The sequence below is a fragment of the Vanellus vanellus genome, assembly GCF_965231255.1.
Source record: "Vanellus vanellus genome assembly, chromosome: 1".
Classification (NCBI taxonomy): Eukaryota; Metazoa; Chordata; class Aves; order Charadriiformes; family Charadriidae; genus Vanellus; species Vanellus vanellus.
Window position 1 is genome coordinate 17,776,042 of NC_138905.1, and position 14,431 is coordinate 17,790,472.

Here is a 14,431-nt window from a genome sequence, read left to right on the forward strand (position 1 = left end):
CTGCCTTTTCACTTCCATATCTGTTTGCAGACCTGTTATCTGTTAATTTGTTTAACCCCCTCTTGAAAATGCTGGTGCTATCTACTACTGGAAGCTGTGAAAGCAATAAGTTACAGAAGTCCACTCCGGACTCTAAAGAAAATTTATTTTCTTTCATTTTTAACAGATTTCTTAATTGTTTCAAGAAGTGCCCCGTAGTTACAGAATTGTGAGATTTGGTGAATAACTTTTCAGCATTCAACTTATTTACCACCCTTGATAGGACCTTTCCTCTCTTACTCTTTTCTCCAGACTGAAGAGCTCCAGCTTTTCCAATGTCTCCTTAAGAGTACTCCATCCCTTTCATCACTTCAGTTGCCATTCTTTAACTGTTGTGTCTTAAGATGAAGAGGCTCAGTTCATGCAGTATTCGAAGTGTGGGTTTGCCAAGGCCTTATATAGGAGATAAATTAGGCCTTCCCTCTTACCCTCAGTACTCAGTACAGTGGGGTTTCTTTGGCTGATGTTTCACACTGACGCTTTTCCAAAATCACCGATTCTGTGCAAGGTCGGTCCACGTGCAATCTTGACCTGAGCTGCCATCTTCCATGCTTAGAAGGGGCTCTGTGAGGTCCTTGTGGAGGAGTCTTGTTCCCAAGCCAGGCCTGTGACCATGCCCTGGGAAGGTGACATACATGGCTCTGATCTGTTTTTTTTTTCGGTGACGTTTTACAGTTGCTTTTACAGCTGGGAAGTAGGAGTGCATTTTTATTGCCTATGCTGGTTGGCCTTGCTGTATGCACATATAACTTCCATTTTGTTTCTAGACTGATGTTGCCTGGTTGAGTGGGCTAATGGGGACAGTGGAAGAGGACAAACTTGGCCTGTCCCCCTGCTGAGAGTATCAGTTAGCTCAATAACAGCATTACAAAGCAACAAGTATTGTTTTGTGCTATTGGTAGATAAAATTGATGCTTCAGGATACCTTCTTGTTGGTGACTTGCTGCCTTGAAGAAGTTGCTTGAGATGCAAATTCCACTTGCTTGTCTTTAGTGCTGGCGTAGGCCTTTAGGCTTTCTTCCGAGAGCAGGTTTGCCTGGGCTCTAGGTCACGCTCAGAGAATGTGGAGAGTGATCCCATCATTGCTGGGAGTCCTGGAGAAGGGTGAGGAGCCGCCTTCCTCTGCAGGAAGGTACCCATCATCCTGCCCTATTTCAGGGTAATGAGGATGGCCCAGGGTCTGATATGGCCCACAGGGATTTATGAGTATGTGTTTTACAGAAAAAAAGAGTTTGAAGGTCTGTCTATCAATATTAGTGTCAACATCTGTGTCTTGTTGGATTGTGGACAACAGCAAATCTCTAACAGGCCTGCCATTGCTAAATTAAGGTAGCATGACCTGTCTGCTTCAATGCTGTATTCCCACTTAGATATCCTAAGGATTACACTGGCCCGTTTAGCTTGGGTGTTGCACTTGGGGATTATATTCAGCCAATTGTCCCATTTATCTGAATCTTTTTCTATCTAGTCTTGCTAATATTCCAACCTTTTTGCAACAGGCAGGTATATGTAAGATGGCAACAAAATAAGACTTTGAAAAATTTCCAGTTTCTGCCCAGAAAAAGAAAAATCAGGTTGCTTATGTTTTTTCCTTAACTTGTGCTCCATTGTGTGAAATTCTTCTTCACTGCTTTTTATCTTTTTGCACTTCACTGTAGACATTTTAAAATACTTTTATTAGGACTGCAGGCAAAGTGTTGGCTGACGCAATCAAATACATAATAGGCCAAATTTACGCCTGATAGAAACTTAATTTTATTAAGCAAAGTAACCACAGAAAGCCGTCTCTGCTTATGTCAAGAAAAACAAATTCACTCTGCTTCTCAGGTAATTTTGCATACAATATTTAAATAGATATGCATATGAACATGTTTGCACGTACTCTTCTTTTTGCTTACAGAAGTTAACTACTAATGAAAAACAAACCATGCTGTGGTGTAAGAAATAAGAAATTATTTTAATAGTTGCAGTATTCAAAAATATTTGTGAAGTAGATCAATACACGTAGCTGTATAAATACATGCTGCAAAGTGCTCAGCAAGGAGAAAACAATGAGCTACCATTGTACTTTTTAAAAATTATTTATTTATTTTTAGAGAAGAACATGGGCTTCTCATTGAATTGTTTGCAGAGAGAAGCAGAAGAAAGGGATGTGTAGTGGTTTCATTTGTCATGCAGTTTATTGTCTGTATATCTGAGTATTCAGAAACATGGTGGCCTCAGCTGAAGTTTTCTACAGATGCACTTTGGGATGGCTCAGTGTTTGGTGCAACAGATGAAGCTTATGACATTTTGCTAGTGAAACAATGCATAAATAATTTGGAATAGTCTGTGTGAGCAATGCTTGTTTAATGTAACTTGTGGGCTTGTTGCTGCCTTATTTTACAAATTGTGAGCTAGCTCCATCACACAGAAAAAAAAAAACAACCCAAAACAAAACAAAAAAGAAGCTTTGCAACTACACCTACCAACAAGCTGTGGCTTATGCAAACCTTTTTATTAGTATCATTGTGAACTATTTTTAAAAGGAGAAAATAGACAATGCTTCTTCATAAGCCACTATTCCTTCTGTACCGCTTATCTTGGTTAACTCTTCCTGGCCTCTTATTAAATGATGCCATCTTCCACACATGCGGTGTTTTGGGTATGGCTGACTTTGCCTGTTGAGAAGATGCCTCAGCCTGAGATTGCTCTGGAGGCTGGAAGCGTTCCCTCCTGGAAGGATCCTGGTCAGGCTGGGGCTCCACACAGGTAGCAAGAACCTGGGTCAAAAGTTTCTCGCCCGGCTGCCGAGCCGTGCTGGGGTTTCTCACGTACATACGTGGCTGCTGACATACCCCATTGGCTGAACTGGGGGCCTGCCTTTATTTTTAACTTAGTAGATTTGGTGACAGGCTGCTACTTGCAAACTAGCTTCTATCAAGAGTTTAGTTTTAAATTTTTTTTTGTTTTTTCTGACCATGAACATTTAGATCTTGTATAACTTTAGGTTGATGATATTTCATAGAATCATAGAATGGTTTAAGTTGGAAAGGACCAACCCCCCTGCCATAGACAGGGACACCTCCCACTAAACCAGGTTGCCCAAGACCACGTCCAGCCTGGCCTTGAACACCTCCAGGGATGGGGCCTGAACAACTTCTCTGGGCAAATTTCATATGAAACCTTTTTTTTTTTGTTTCTGAAACCACCAGTTTAGGACACTAGTCATGTAAAATGTGGCAGTATCTGGTGAGGAGGACAAAGGGTTCTGAAACATTTGGTGTATTTTAATGAGGAGGAGATGTAAAACGTATGAACTCAGTTTTGTGACAGCTCCTCAGGCTAAGAAACCATGTATACTCAAATGATTAGTCTTTAAACTGGGCTGTGAAAATACCTCCTTTATGCTTATTTTTGTATTTCTGCGGTTGTGAGGTGCTTTTGATGGAAGTGCATACACATTCGCGTTGCTTTGAGCTGTAAGAAAGATGTAACAGCCTTGACTGGCTTCCACCACAGCTGTCAAAAGAATGATGATAAGTTGCTTGTGAACTCAGTACTCAGAGTCAGCCTGTAGGAAAATTGCTTTTAATGTGTCTGAGAACATCCCAGCAGCGACTGGAACTGTTGTGTGCAGCAAGTCTGGTCTTCACACAGTTGTTGGGGAGAGTCTGTTGATTCACATAGGCCTCAACTCGCAACTGTGTTCAAGGCCAAAGGTGCGCAAACCCAAAATGTTTAGTTAAGGTAAATGGCCTTCAGTGTCAAGGCTCCCTTATCTTTTGTGTCATACTTGCAGCTACAAAAACAATCCCTTGGCTCTATTCTGTGGGGCAGCATCAGTGTGTGCTGGTCATTTTTGATGCTGCACGTCTACTCATCATGAACAGCTCTAACAGTCATGCTTCCCTGACTTTGGTATATATTAAAAAAATAAAAAATAAAATTTGGCACATTTGTGTTTGTCTTCCCCATTGGCTGTAGTTGCTTTTATCTGTTTTAATCAGCCTGTGCTTTAAAATGGGTGCAATCTCTAGTTGCATAAATGTGACCAAGCCACAGGATAGGGATCTGTTGGCATTACCGGTCACACCCTTTTTTCTGGGTGGAAAGCGTGATCCCAGAGGAGTTCATGCAGCTTGTTTTCTTTGGTGCAGGCTGCATTTATGAAGCCTGAATAGAAACACAGCTTTTTGCATTGTTGTGGGGACCATTTATATTTTCCAGCCTTTTAACTGATGTCTGGCATGAAGGGTGGTTCAGAAACTGTAGGAAAGAATTCCTGCCCTCTGTCAGCAGTCTTGATGTGCTGGCTGGTTCAACATGACCTGGTTTGGAGATTGAGCTTCCCAGTGGGTGTGCAAGCCTAAACAATGAATTCTGAGCTTCCTGGCCCAAATCTGTCTAAAGTGGCTAATTATAACTTGATTCACAGGTGCAGTAATGAGCTGTCATTAACCTGATGATTCGTAAAGGTCAGGTTCTTCACAGAGAAGGAGTAACAGGCAGATGGCAAGTAAGACATTGCCAAAAAAGGAAATAAAACGGCACCAAGAAGGGCCAAAGCCAAACCATCATGTGCTCCTGATGGAGCCCAGTGAGGCTGCTATCCAGAACTGCTTCTTGATGAGATTTTTTGGATTTTTTTTCCCAAGAAACATGGGGAGTAATGACGCTGTGCTGCTTCTGAAAATATATCCTGGCATGTCAAAGGAAGACCCAGCCTGAAGGCGCTGGTGGTGGTGGGATCCCATCTTGGCTCTGTCACTGGAGCCATTCAGGTGTGATATCCCCCCAGTGCCTTTGCATGACTGGAGCAGGTTGAGTAACTGGCTCCTGCCTGGATGAACCTGCTTGTGAATGACTACCTCCTTTCTACTTAAATTTGTCTTCAGCTTCAATGAAACACAGTGACAGTGACAGATTGCAGATGAAAGTGCCCACCTATATGGTGTAACCGTCTGATGTGCCAATAGAAGAAAACAAGACGCGGCTGTATAATGGTTTGTGCAAATTTAATCACATTAATGGCTCTCTGTCTTTAGAGAGACAGAGCTGGAAATAGAAGAGATGAAAGGATCTGAGGGAAAGAGCAAAGAAAGGAGGAGGTTTTAGGTGGAGAACCCATGGTTTGTGTAGAAACTTCAGAAAAACGGCACAGAAACCGGAGTTAAAGTTTGGCTAGAAAAAATAAACTGATGGAATTTCAGGTGGCTTCTGGAAAGAAGAGTTGCTTCAAATACAGAAGCTGTGTGGAAAAGTCCTGAAGAGGCGTGAAAACCAGTGACTTTGAAAGCAGAAACCGTTGAATTCAGCTTCTCTGCACAGATAGATGTCCAGTTATAATTTATAAAACAGTAAATTATTTCTAAATGTCCTTTTAGAAATGAACAAGGATGTAGAAAGCTCATTAAATACGGGGAGTGCTTAGGAACGAAGGGAGGTAATTAGTTCTGTAGTTTCTCCGTCGTACTCGTTGATGTATGCTGATGTTGAGACATCACACATTAGTAATGACCTTTTCCATGTGCAGACAGTACAGTGAGATCTTTCCCTAATGTACTTCCTAGAACAATAGCAGGAGAGAGAATTATATATCCATCTATATTGCTGCAGTCTGTAGAGTGGCATCTGTCTTCTTGCTCTCCATTTGCTGACCAGCATCCCATTTGGTTGCCTTCCTGAGGAGCAAAAGAAGGGAACATTTGAAAACACCTATATTGTCTGATAAATGAGCTATAATGAAATTACACAACCAACACGTTTTTGTTTCAAGCAGTAATCTTTTCAATCATAAAACTCCCTGTCAAGTAGATCTTGCTGTGACTGGTGTTATGTTGTCAAAGCTGCTGCTTCATTAGAAAAAAATCTTTCTGTAGGGTATCTGCATGGATGGCTGAAGACTTTTGGACTGAAGCCTGAAGTATTCTCAAGACAAGTTGGCAGTTGGAGTCTGTGGATAGTGCAAATGTAATTTTGAGCCTTACACACGTACAGAATGGCAAAAGCATTTGTGGTTTCCAAAATCTGTTCACTTTTAATGGATGAGAATATTATTCTTTACTTACTTTGAAAGCTGAGACCAATGATGCCTGCTACTCGCTATATATTTTTTAGAACAATTTTATCTCAGATTTTCAGACGGTTATTTCAATTTTGCAAGTTTTTAAAAAGATATTTTAAAATTGGGTTGATATCTGTGCACTTCAAGAGCTTACAACATAAAGTTTTAAATAATTCTTGACACCTGTTCCTCTCATTGTGAAGATGAGTAGCGTTTGGCTCCAGTAAGGATGGCAGAATTCAAGGTTCATGCATTAAACTCTGGTTTTATACTAGTACTGTGGTAATCAACTTGCGATACGGAATCCCTTTTCATTTATTACTGTGGGAAGAGCTGGTGCTCTGAAGAGTTTTCCTGTATGAATATACAACACAAAGGCATAAGTAATGCAACAAATTTGATACTAAATTATTTAGTAGTTGTAATATGAAATTGAGCTGTTGGTGACAGAAAATGGCTAAACCTCACTTCTCCTTCCAGTGGGAGGTATTTCCCTGGATCCTAAGTGCAATGTACGATGAATATTTTGAATCTTGCAAAAGAGCATAAACGTGTTTTTTTTCCTTGTCGTCTTGTATAATCTCAGCTATGGAAACCCTGGAGGTTCCAGTGCTCCCTTTACCGAAAAGGGAAAAAATTCTTAATCTGTAGCATTTCATATTGTTTCTACTTTCTTTGTAGGACAGAAGAGGTGCCTGCAGCTCAGCAACCCGCAAAGCCACAGACACAAGCCAATGGAACAGGTAATCTTGATCAGATCTCTACTAGCAGTTTGATTCAGTCAGATTTTTTTCCACCCCTTCCTTTTGATCCTTAGAAGATCAAACGTTGCTGAAAAACTTGCTGGGTCCTTAAGCAGGCTTCTGAAGAAGCCGAATGGCCCTGTCATGAAGAAGCGTTTGACACTGTCCCACACGATATCCTGGTCTCTAAATTGAAGAGACATGGATTTGACAAATGGACCACTCAGTGGATAAAGAACTGGCTGGACGGTCGCACTCAAAGAGTTGCTGTCAACGGCTCGATGTCCAAGTGGAGAGCAGTGATGAGTGGTGGTCCTCAGGGGTCGGTATTGGGGCCTGTACTGTTCACCATCTTTGTCAGCGACATGGACAGTGGGGTCGAGTGCACCCTCAGCAGTTTGCCAATGACACCAAGCTCTTTGGCAAGGTAGACACGCTGGAGGGGAGGGATGCCATCCACAGGAACCTGGACAGGCTGGAGAGGTGGGCCCAAGCCAATCTCATGCAGTTCAACAAGGCCAAGTAGAAGGTCTTACATTTGGGTCAGGGCAATCCCAAGGACAGATACAGGCTTGGCAGGGAATGGCTGGAGAGCAGCCCTGAGGAGAAGGACCTGGGGGTGCTGATTGACGAGAAGCTCAACATGAGCCAGCAATGTGCGATTGCAGCCCAGAAGGCCAACCGTATCCTGGGCTGCATCCAAAGAAGTGTGGCCAGCAGGTCAGAGGAGGTGATTCTGCCCCTCCACTCTTGTGAGACCCCACCTGGAGTACTGCATCCAGCTCTGGAGTCCCCACCATAAGAAGGACATGGACCTGCTGGAGTGTGTCCAGAGGAGAGCCACGAGGATGATCCGAGGGCTGGAGCACCTCTCCTTTGAGGAGAGGCTGAAAGAGTTGGGGTTGTTCAGCCTGGAGAAGAGAAGGCTCCGGGGAGATCTTATTGCGGCCTTCCAGTACCTAAAGGGGGCCTACAGGAGAGCTGGGGAAGGAATTTTTACTAGGGCATGTAGTGATAGGACGAGGGGGAATGGCTTTAAACTGGAAGAGGGCAGGTTCAGATTACACATTAGGAAGAAGTTTTTCACTTTGAGGGTGGTGAGGCACTGGCACAGGTTGCCCCGAGAAGTTGTTGAGGCCCCATCCCTGGAGGTGTTCAAGACCAGGCTGGATGTGGCCTTGGGCAACTTGGTCTAGTGGGAGGTGTCCCTGTCTATGGCAGGGGGGTTGGAACTCGGTGATCTTCAAGGTCCTTTCCAACCTAAACCATTCTATGATTCTATGAATACGAAAGACCATTTGAGCAGCTTCTTACTTCTCTGTACGTGATTCTGCATTTACTTTTTGTAGCTGACTTTGCATACCTAAGCAAGGAATTGACTGTATTTTAAAGCTTTTAGGAATGTAATGAAACCTGTTGCCTGACTTCATCATTCTTGCATGCCTTGATAATCCTTGACTTACGGGAAAACAGGTGTAATGTATAGAAAAGATGTTCTGTTTTCTTCTCAATTGTAAAAGCTCTTTTATGCCATTAACTGTATTACTTCCTTTTTGTAAAAGAAAAGACATTCTGGAGAATGAATAAAGTTGAGTTACTCATTTTTTCAACTCTTAAACTGTCGTCTACATTTCTCAAGCTGTTGCTTCTTATGAATGCAATAATATAGTGATTTCTGAAAGAACTAAGGCAACAGGCACATTCTCAATCTTTCAGTACACTTAAGCTTTCCTCCCTCCACCTCTTGATTGAGACTTAGGCTTTTAAATCTGTGGATTAAATTTGATGTTGCTCCTCCTGTACTCCCAATACTTTCTGTTATGTGAACTACAATCTGTGATTTTTTTCTGTTGTCTACTCAAAATTTTTCTCAGTACTATCTGAAGGATTAGCATGTGAGAAGCTACTTCATATTTTTTTGCGTTCACATAGAAGTGTTCTCTCAGCTGTAAACTGTCACTAAATTCCTTGTTTTTCTAGATATCACTCATTCATTAATAAATAGTTTAATCCTATTTTCTGTGCACTGGTTGCTTTTTCTCAAATGCTTAAAGGCATCATTTTGGCTGTTTTAGTTGGCTGACAAATCTTTCATGCCTCTGTTTAATCATATCTTAATTTTATGGAGTTCTGTATGAAGTTTGGTCCTAGAATAATTGTGGCCAGTGTCTGCTTCGTGACATTGCTGTGTTGACCTACCTTTCCAAAGAATAGCCTGCCTATTCCTTCTAGACAGTGATTTTCTGAGTTACAGGTAAAGCAAAAGGGGATTGTTTTGTTCTCACTTGTGCTACCTTAAGGCTTTTACCCTTGTATTCTTTCCATATACCCATATATTTATGTTATGCTTTTCCGCTGAAACTGACATACAGAAAGTGTACATCACTTCATTGCTTTGCCAAATAAGACTTTCCAGGCAGTATTATGACTATATATTCCATATATAGAAAGTGGTATATACAGCATAACTTTTGTAGCCTGGCTTGAGAAAAAAGGAAGCGCACGTTTTACACACACACACACACACACACACACACACACACACACACACACACAAAATCTTTACAGCCTGTAAATGGTTGGCAAGTGGTAGTAAAAATGCCTCCTGCAGAATCTTGCTTAACTTCCCACCTCCCTTTCTTGTCAAATTCACGTGGCTGCAAGTTGGTTGTTCTGCTCTCTGCTCAGCAGTGTTTTGCTTTACACTTGCTTTTCTCAAGGCGACCCTTCAGCACAACAGGAGCACAGAGATTTACATCAGTCTTTTGTTTACAGGAACCTCTTAACCAGAAGATGTTTTTACAGTGTTTGCTAAAAATTCTTGTTTGTTAGGATGTTTAAATAATCTCTGTAGTTCTGGTAATAAGATACTTCCATGTGCTATACTTAGAGCAAAGCAGGAGTCACCTTTAGTCTTATTTTACCAGCTTAGTGCAGTCAGTGTTTCTGTGCAGAAATAAATGGGATAGTGAGTTTCCATGAAGAGTGTAGGTGAAGGACAGGGAAGCGGTACAAAGTCTGCTTCCCAGCAGAGCATGGCGTGTGGGAACAGGGGCAGGCTTTGTATGAAGATATCTTCTAGTATTACCCTGATACTTAGTGCTTCTTTCTTACAGATAAGCGTAGTCACACAGTTTGTTCGAGAATCCAGAAGTGGTTTTGTGACAAATTTGGGGAGTATGTCGAGGACTTCAGATTTCAGCCAGAAGAGAATACAGTGGAAACAGAAGAGCCACTTAGCGCTAGAAGGTAAATCTCTAATATGATTGTGAGAAATTGTTGGCTTCTTTACAAGTTGCTTCTTGTTTTTCTCTTTTCTTTTTGTTTTACAACCTTTTACGTGGTTTGAGCAAGTGTTTGCATTAGAAGTAATAAAACTGAAAGTACAGAACCATCTCAAAAGGTTTGTGAATGCTTTGGCCAAAACATGAAATCTGAAGTTTATCTGCTGTCTGAGGTAGAATAAGAGTTATATTATTTACCAGGTTCCATCGTATGCCTCTCAAAAGCTGTGGACAAAGTCTTAGTTAGGCCGGAGAGCTTTTACATTTCAATTTTTTGTAGGATGCAAGGTAGGCTGTATTAGTTACTAGAAACACATTTCGTAGCGGGCAACAATGAAGCTTTATGCACAAACATCTAATTTATAACTGTGAGCAGTATTTCAGGGACTAAATGTACACAACTGTGCACTACTTGCCTCTTTAACAAGTTGGTTTTATCCATTATTTTTCAGGTTGACTGAAAATATGAGAAGATTAAGTAAGTACTTAGCAGTATTTTATTTTCTGGAAGTAAAAATAGTTCTTAGTAACCCTATTGGGAGGATTGCTGCATTTTAAAGTACAGGGTTTTGAAATACTTCTGCCAGTTCATAAGCAGACGTGATTCTGAAATCTTGTGTTAGCGTTTGGATCTCAAAGTAACTTAGAGGAGCAGTGGTAGAAGCTTACCTTTAATCTTGAATTACATAGGGTGTCTCTGAACTAAAAATGTAATGTTAATTAAAATGTGTAAACATGTAATGAATGAGAACAGGTTATTTTTCCAATGGCAAAAGTAACAGTCTTCATACACTTATGCCTGAGCTGCTTGTAGTTTGCTTCCTAGTCTATTAGCTTATGCTTTCAAAGAAGGAGGGGTTGGACGATACATACCCCAAGTGTGTCTTGCATTTCTTTCTCTTGGATAGCTGATAAATTATTTTGGAAGGTGGAGGATGATGAGTTAAAGTAGTTCAGTCCTTCAGAAGTTCTGTGCAGCCAAGAATTGCTAGCCTGAAAAAAAAATGGCTGATTTGTGCTCCAAATTGTTAAATTATTGTGGGGGGGAAAGTGAAGTTGAAATAAGGGTCTGTAATCTCCATGTAAGGTCAGTTTTGTTCTCCTTATTTTAAATACTGATATTCATTCGAGTTTCATTTGGGAGAATACTTGTGACCTGTTCTCCATGGTGAACGTGCATTGCCTTCAGAAGAGCTTTAAAAAAGCAGTATTAAGCTTAAGGTTTGGATGGTTCTTAACTTCTACTCGCTGAGTGACAAAATCTAGATCCCTGTTGTCCAGGGGTGCCTGACAACCACCCAGAGCTCTCAAGACCCTTAGTTGCTCTCAAGACCACTGTTGTTGCCAGTGGTTTCCAGGTGTTGACCTTCCCTGCAGGGTCAGTGTGGGATGGTGGAGCAGCGGTGGAGTCCATGACCACCTCCAGTGCTTCAGGCATGCCCTTCCACTTACTTCATCTGCTGCTTTGGTTGTGCTGCTGATGCTCAAGAAAATCTAGTCCTAGTTGTTTAATTATTTCCTATAGGGAATATATCAAGGATAGCTGAATTTCAAGCCAAACAAACTAGGATAGCAAGTCACAGGTTCTCTTGAAGAAAGCTGTTGAAAGTTGTGAGCTGTACTGCAAACGAGGGTGGGTACTCCTGGGCCCACCTGTGCAAGCGGAGTCGTCACTCTTCTCAGCAGGGAAGGCAAACCCCATGTATTCCAACAGAGTAAGCAAAGGTCTCACAGCAGCCCTCTCCTGTCATCTTGTGTCCCTTAGCTAGTTTGCCCAAGTGGTAAAAAAGCTTAGAAGAATAGGAAGGGTAAAGGAGAAGTCTTTTTTAGGGAGCTGAGGAGGAGGTCCTCTTGCTGTCTCTGGTTGGCTGTGGGCATCTGTGTGTGGAAGTGATGCATCTCCCGGCACAGGTTTGTCTCCTGTGCAGCGACTGCGAGAGCAAAGGTCTGCAGAGGTGGGACACAAACTTCTTTCGGCAGCAAGGTCCTGTCTCTCTTGGCTTAGGAAGAGTAAGCAACAAAGTGCTACCAATGGACAGACTCCTGCAGAAATGTAGCCAAGAGAGAGCTGGCCTGGTTTTTAGGCTAGCTTGGTCAGGTAGCAGCAAGCTGTTCCTCAGTGGCTTGGAGTCCAATCAGGCTAATTTACCTTGTGTTACAGGGGGATAAACTGACCTGTGCGGATGTCTTCATGGTAGTATGAACAGAGCTCAGAACAGGGTGCTATCGGCATCCAGGGTACCCCTGTAGAGGGTATTGATTATTTTTGTCTATGCTTCAGTTTAGACATTACATTTGTCTTGAATAACACTTAGTTTTTTGAAATGCATTACTTAACTAGTTGTTCAGTTACATTGATGGGGTTTGTTTTTCTTAATTTGGACAAGCCTTTTTATCTTTACGTGTCTTGAATATTCCTATTAATTTTCTAATTTGGTTGTTTGTCATTTACAAGTGATTTAACCACTGCCAGCTATTTCTAACAGTTGTGTTTTTCTCCACTTCTGTTTAGAGAGAGGTGCCAAACCTGTTACTAATTTTGTGAAGAATCTTTCTGCCTTATCAGACTGGTATTCTATCTACACTTCTGCTATTGCCTTTATTGTAAGTTATCCTGTTCCTCCAGGAGTAGTATGGTCTTTTAAAGTCTATTGTTTACTGAAATTCATTGAAACTGCCATAACTGAACCGGGATTATGCTGCAGTTTAAGTCAAATCAAGTAGTGTCATTTCATTTAACACAAAATACCAGTAGTTGTCACTTCAGTTATATTTCAAAGCTATTTAAATTGTGTATTCTGGGTTTATTGTAGCATAGTTTCGTAACTGTTAAAATAACTTAGAATGATCTGGGCATTGTTCTCTCAGTTCTTGTTTCCTGTCTCCCGGTCCTGTAATTTGATGGTTGCTTCAGCCTCTGCAAAACCTCTTTTTGTCTAGGGCTGAAATGGCGATAGTTGGTGGCGATAGGTGGACGAAGCTATCGTCCACCATCAGTGTTGCTTGCCATTCGTTAGGATCATACTTACTGATGAGAGACAAAATGCCTTGATTTGGGTATCATTTAATGTGCAAACACTGAGTCTGTGAGCTAAATTCAAACATTGCCATGATATGTAAGGCGGTTTGCGTGCCACAAGGCGACATAACTATTTAGTGGGGTTTTGATTTGTTTTCCTTCTAATTGTTAATTAAATGATCTGAATTCTTTTGGTCACGGTGTATATGAAATATTTCGATATCGAAGAAAATTATTACTGGTAGTTGTAGCTGAATGAACCTGTTTGGTGAAAATGTCACACACCTTTTCATTAAATGATCCTTCCCGGTAAGTTAGAGAGCCTTATTTAATGCTACTTTGCATGGCACACCTGAAGGAATATTGAGGAGGAGACTTGCCCCTCACGGTGCTCTGTGTCTGTCCCTTCTCATAAGCTACTGATTTTTCTCTCGCCTCTCCTGACAAACCCATTCTTCAGATAAAAGCCAAAAGAAGGAACTTGGAAAGCCTTGGGACCGCAGAGCTGGAGTAATGCTTCATTTTTGGGTTATCAGTGAAAAGCCTAACATCTCTCGGCAGGGTGGCTGTCCTCTCTGTGTTTTCAGAAGCTGGGAAAGGGACAGAATACCTTTTGAAGCACTTTGTATTTGTACTTGTTAGGTAAAATAAAACCTGTTTTCCTGCAATCTTTTTAAGCTTGGTAAAAATTTGGGATTTAATTGACCTGATATAATAGAATAAGAGTTTATCCTGTTGCCCTGTATGGGGCTAATTGTCATAACTCTTATACAATACCATTGCTTCAGCTGCCCTAGGTGACATTAGACCATAGACCATAGGTCACGTAGTAGATTCACAGACTTTAGGGTTTACTCTTTTTTTTTTTTTTTTTTTTTTTTTTTTTCCCCTTACCGCTTCACATAATTGCAGTGTTGGAAGTACTCAATACTGTCTCTCAAGCAGCTGAGAACTAGTTAAGTGTCATCTTTGGAGATTTGGTTCAATCTTAGTTTCAACTTTACATTCATGAATGCAGTGCTGTTGTCAGTTATGGGGTGGCTAAAATTTATTAATTTTGGTGATCTGAATTGCATGATTCTGAACCTAACAGTACAGTGGGCAGTGGTATTTTGTGTGACTCACTGTACCCAGCTTGTAATCCACATCTCTCTTTTTTTCTTTTTTCTTTTTTTTCTTAATCTGCAGATTTACATGAATGCTGTATGGCATGGCTGGGCCATTCCTATGTTCTTATTTTTAGCAATTTTGAGGTTGTCCCTAAATTACCTCATAGCCAGGTATTTACTTAAATACTAGA

At 41.2% G+C, this 14,431-nt stretch overlaps 1 protein-coding gene across 1 annotated transcript in view; it reads left to right on the top strand.

Annotated features, from left to right (window-relative positions):
* Window positions 1-14,431, top strand: part of GRAMD4 (GRAM domain containing 4) — an 82,860-nt gene that overhangs the window by 51,079 nt on the left and 17,350 nt on the right. Inside the window, exons 5-9 of the mRNA XM_082496904.1 lie at window positions 6,767-6,828; window positions 9,945-10,077; window positions 10,565-10,590; window positions 12,625-12,716; window positions 14,320-14,411. Coding sequence (XP_082353030.1) covers window positions 6,767-6,828; window positions 9,945-10,077; window positions 10,565-10,590; window positions 12,625-12,716; window positions 14,320-14,411 — 405 coding nt within the window. The remainder of the gene's footprint in view (window positions 1-6,766; window positions 6,829-9,944; window positions 10,078-10,564; window positions 10,591-12,624; window positions 12,717-14,319; window positions 14,412-14,431) is intronic.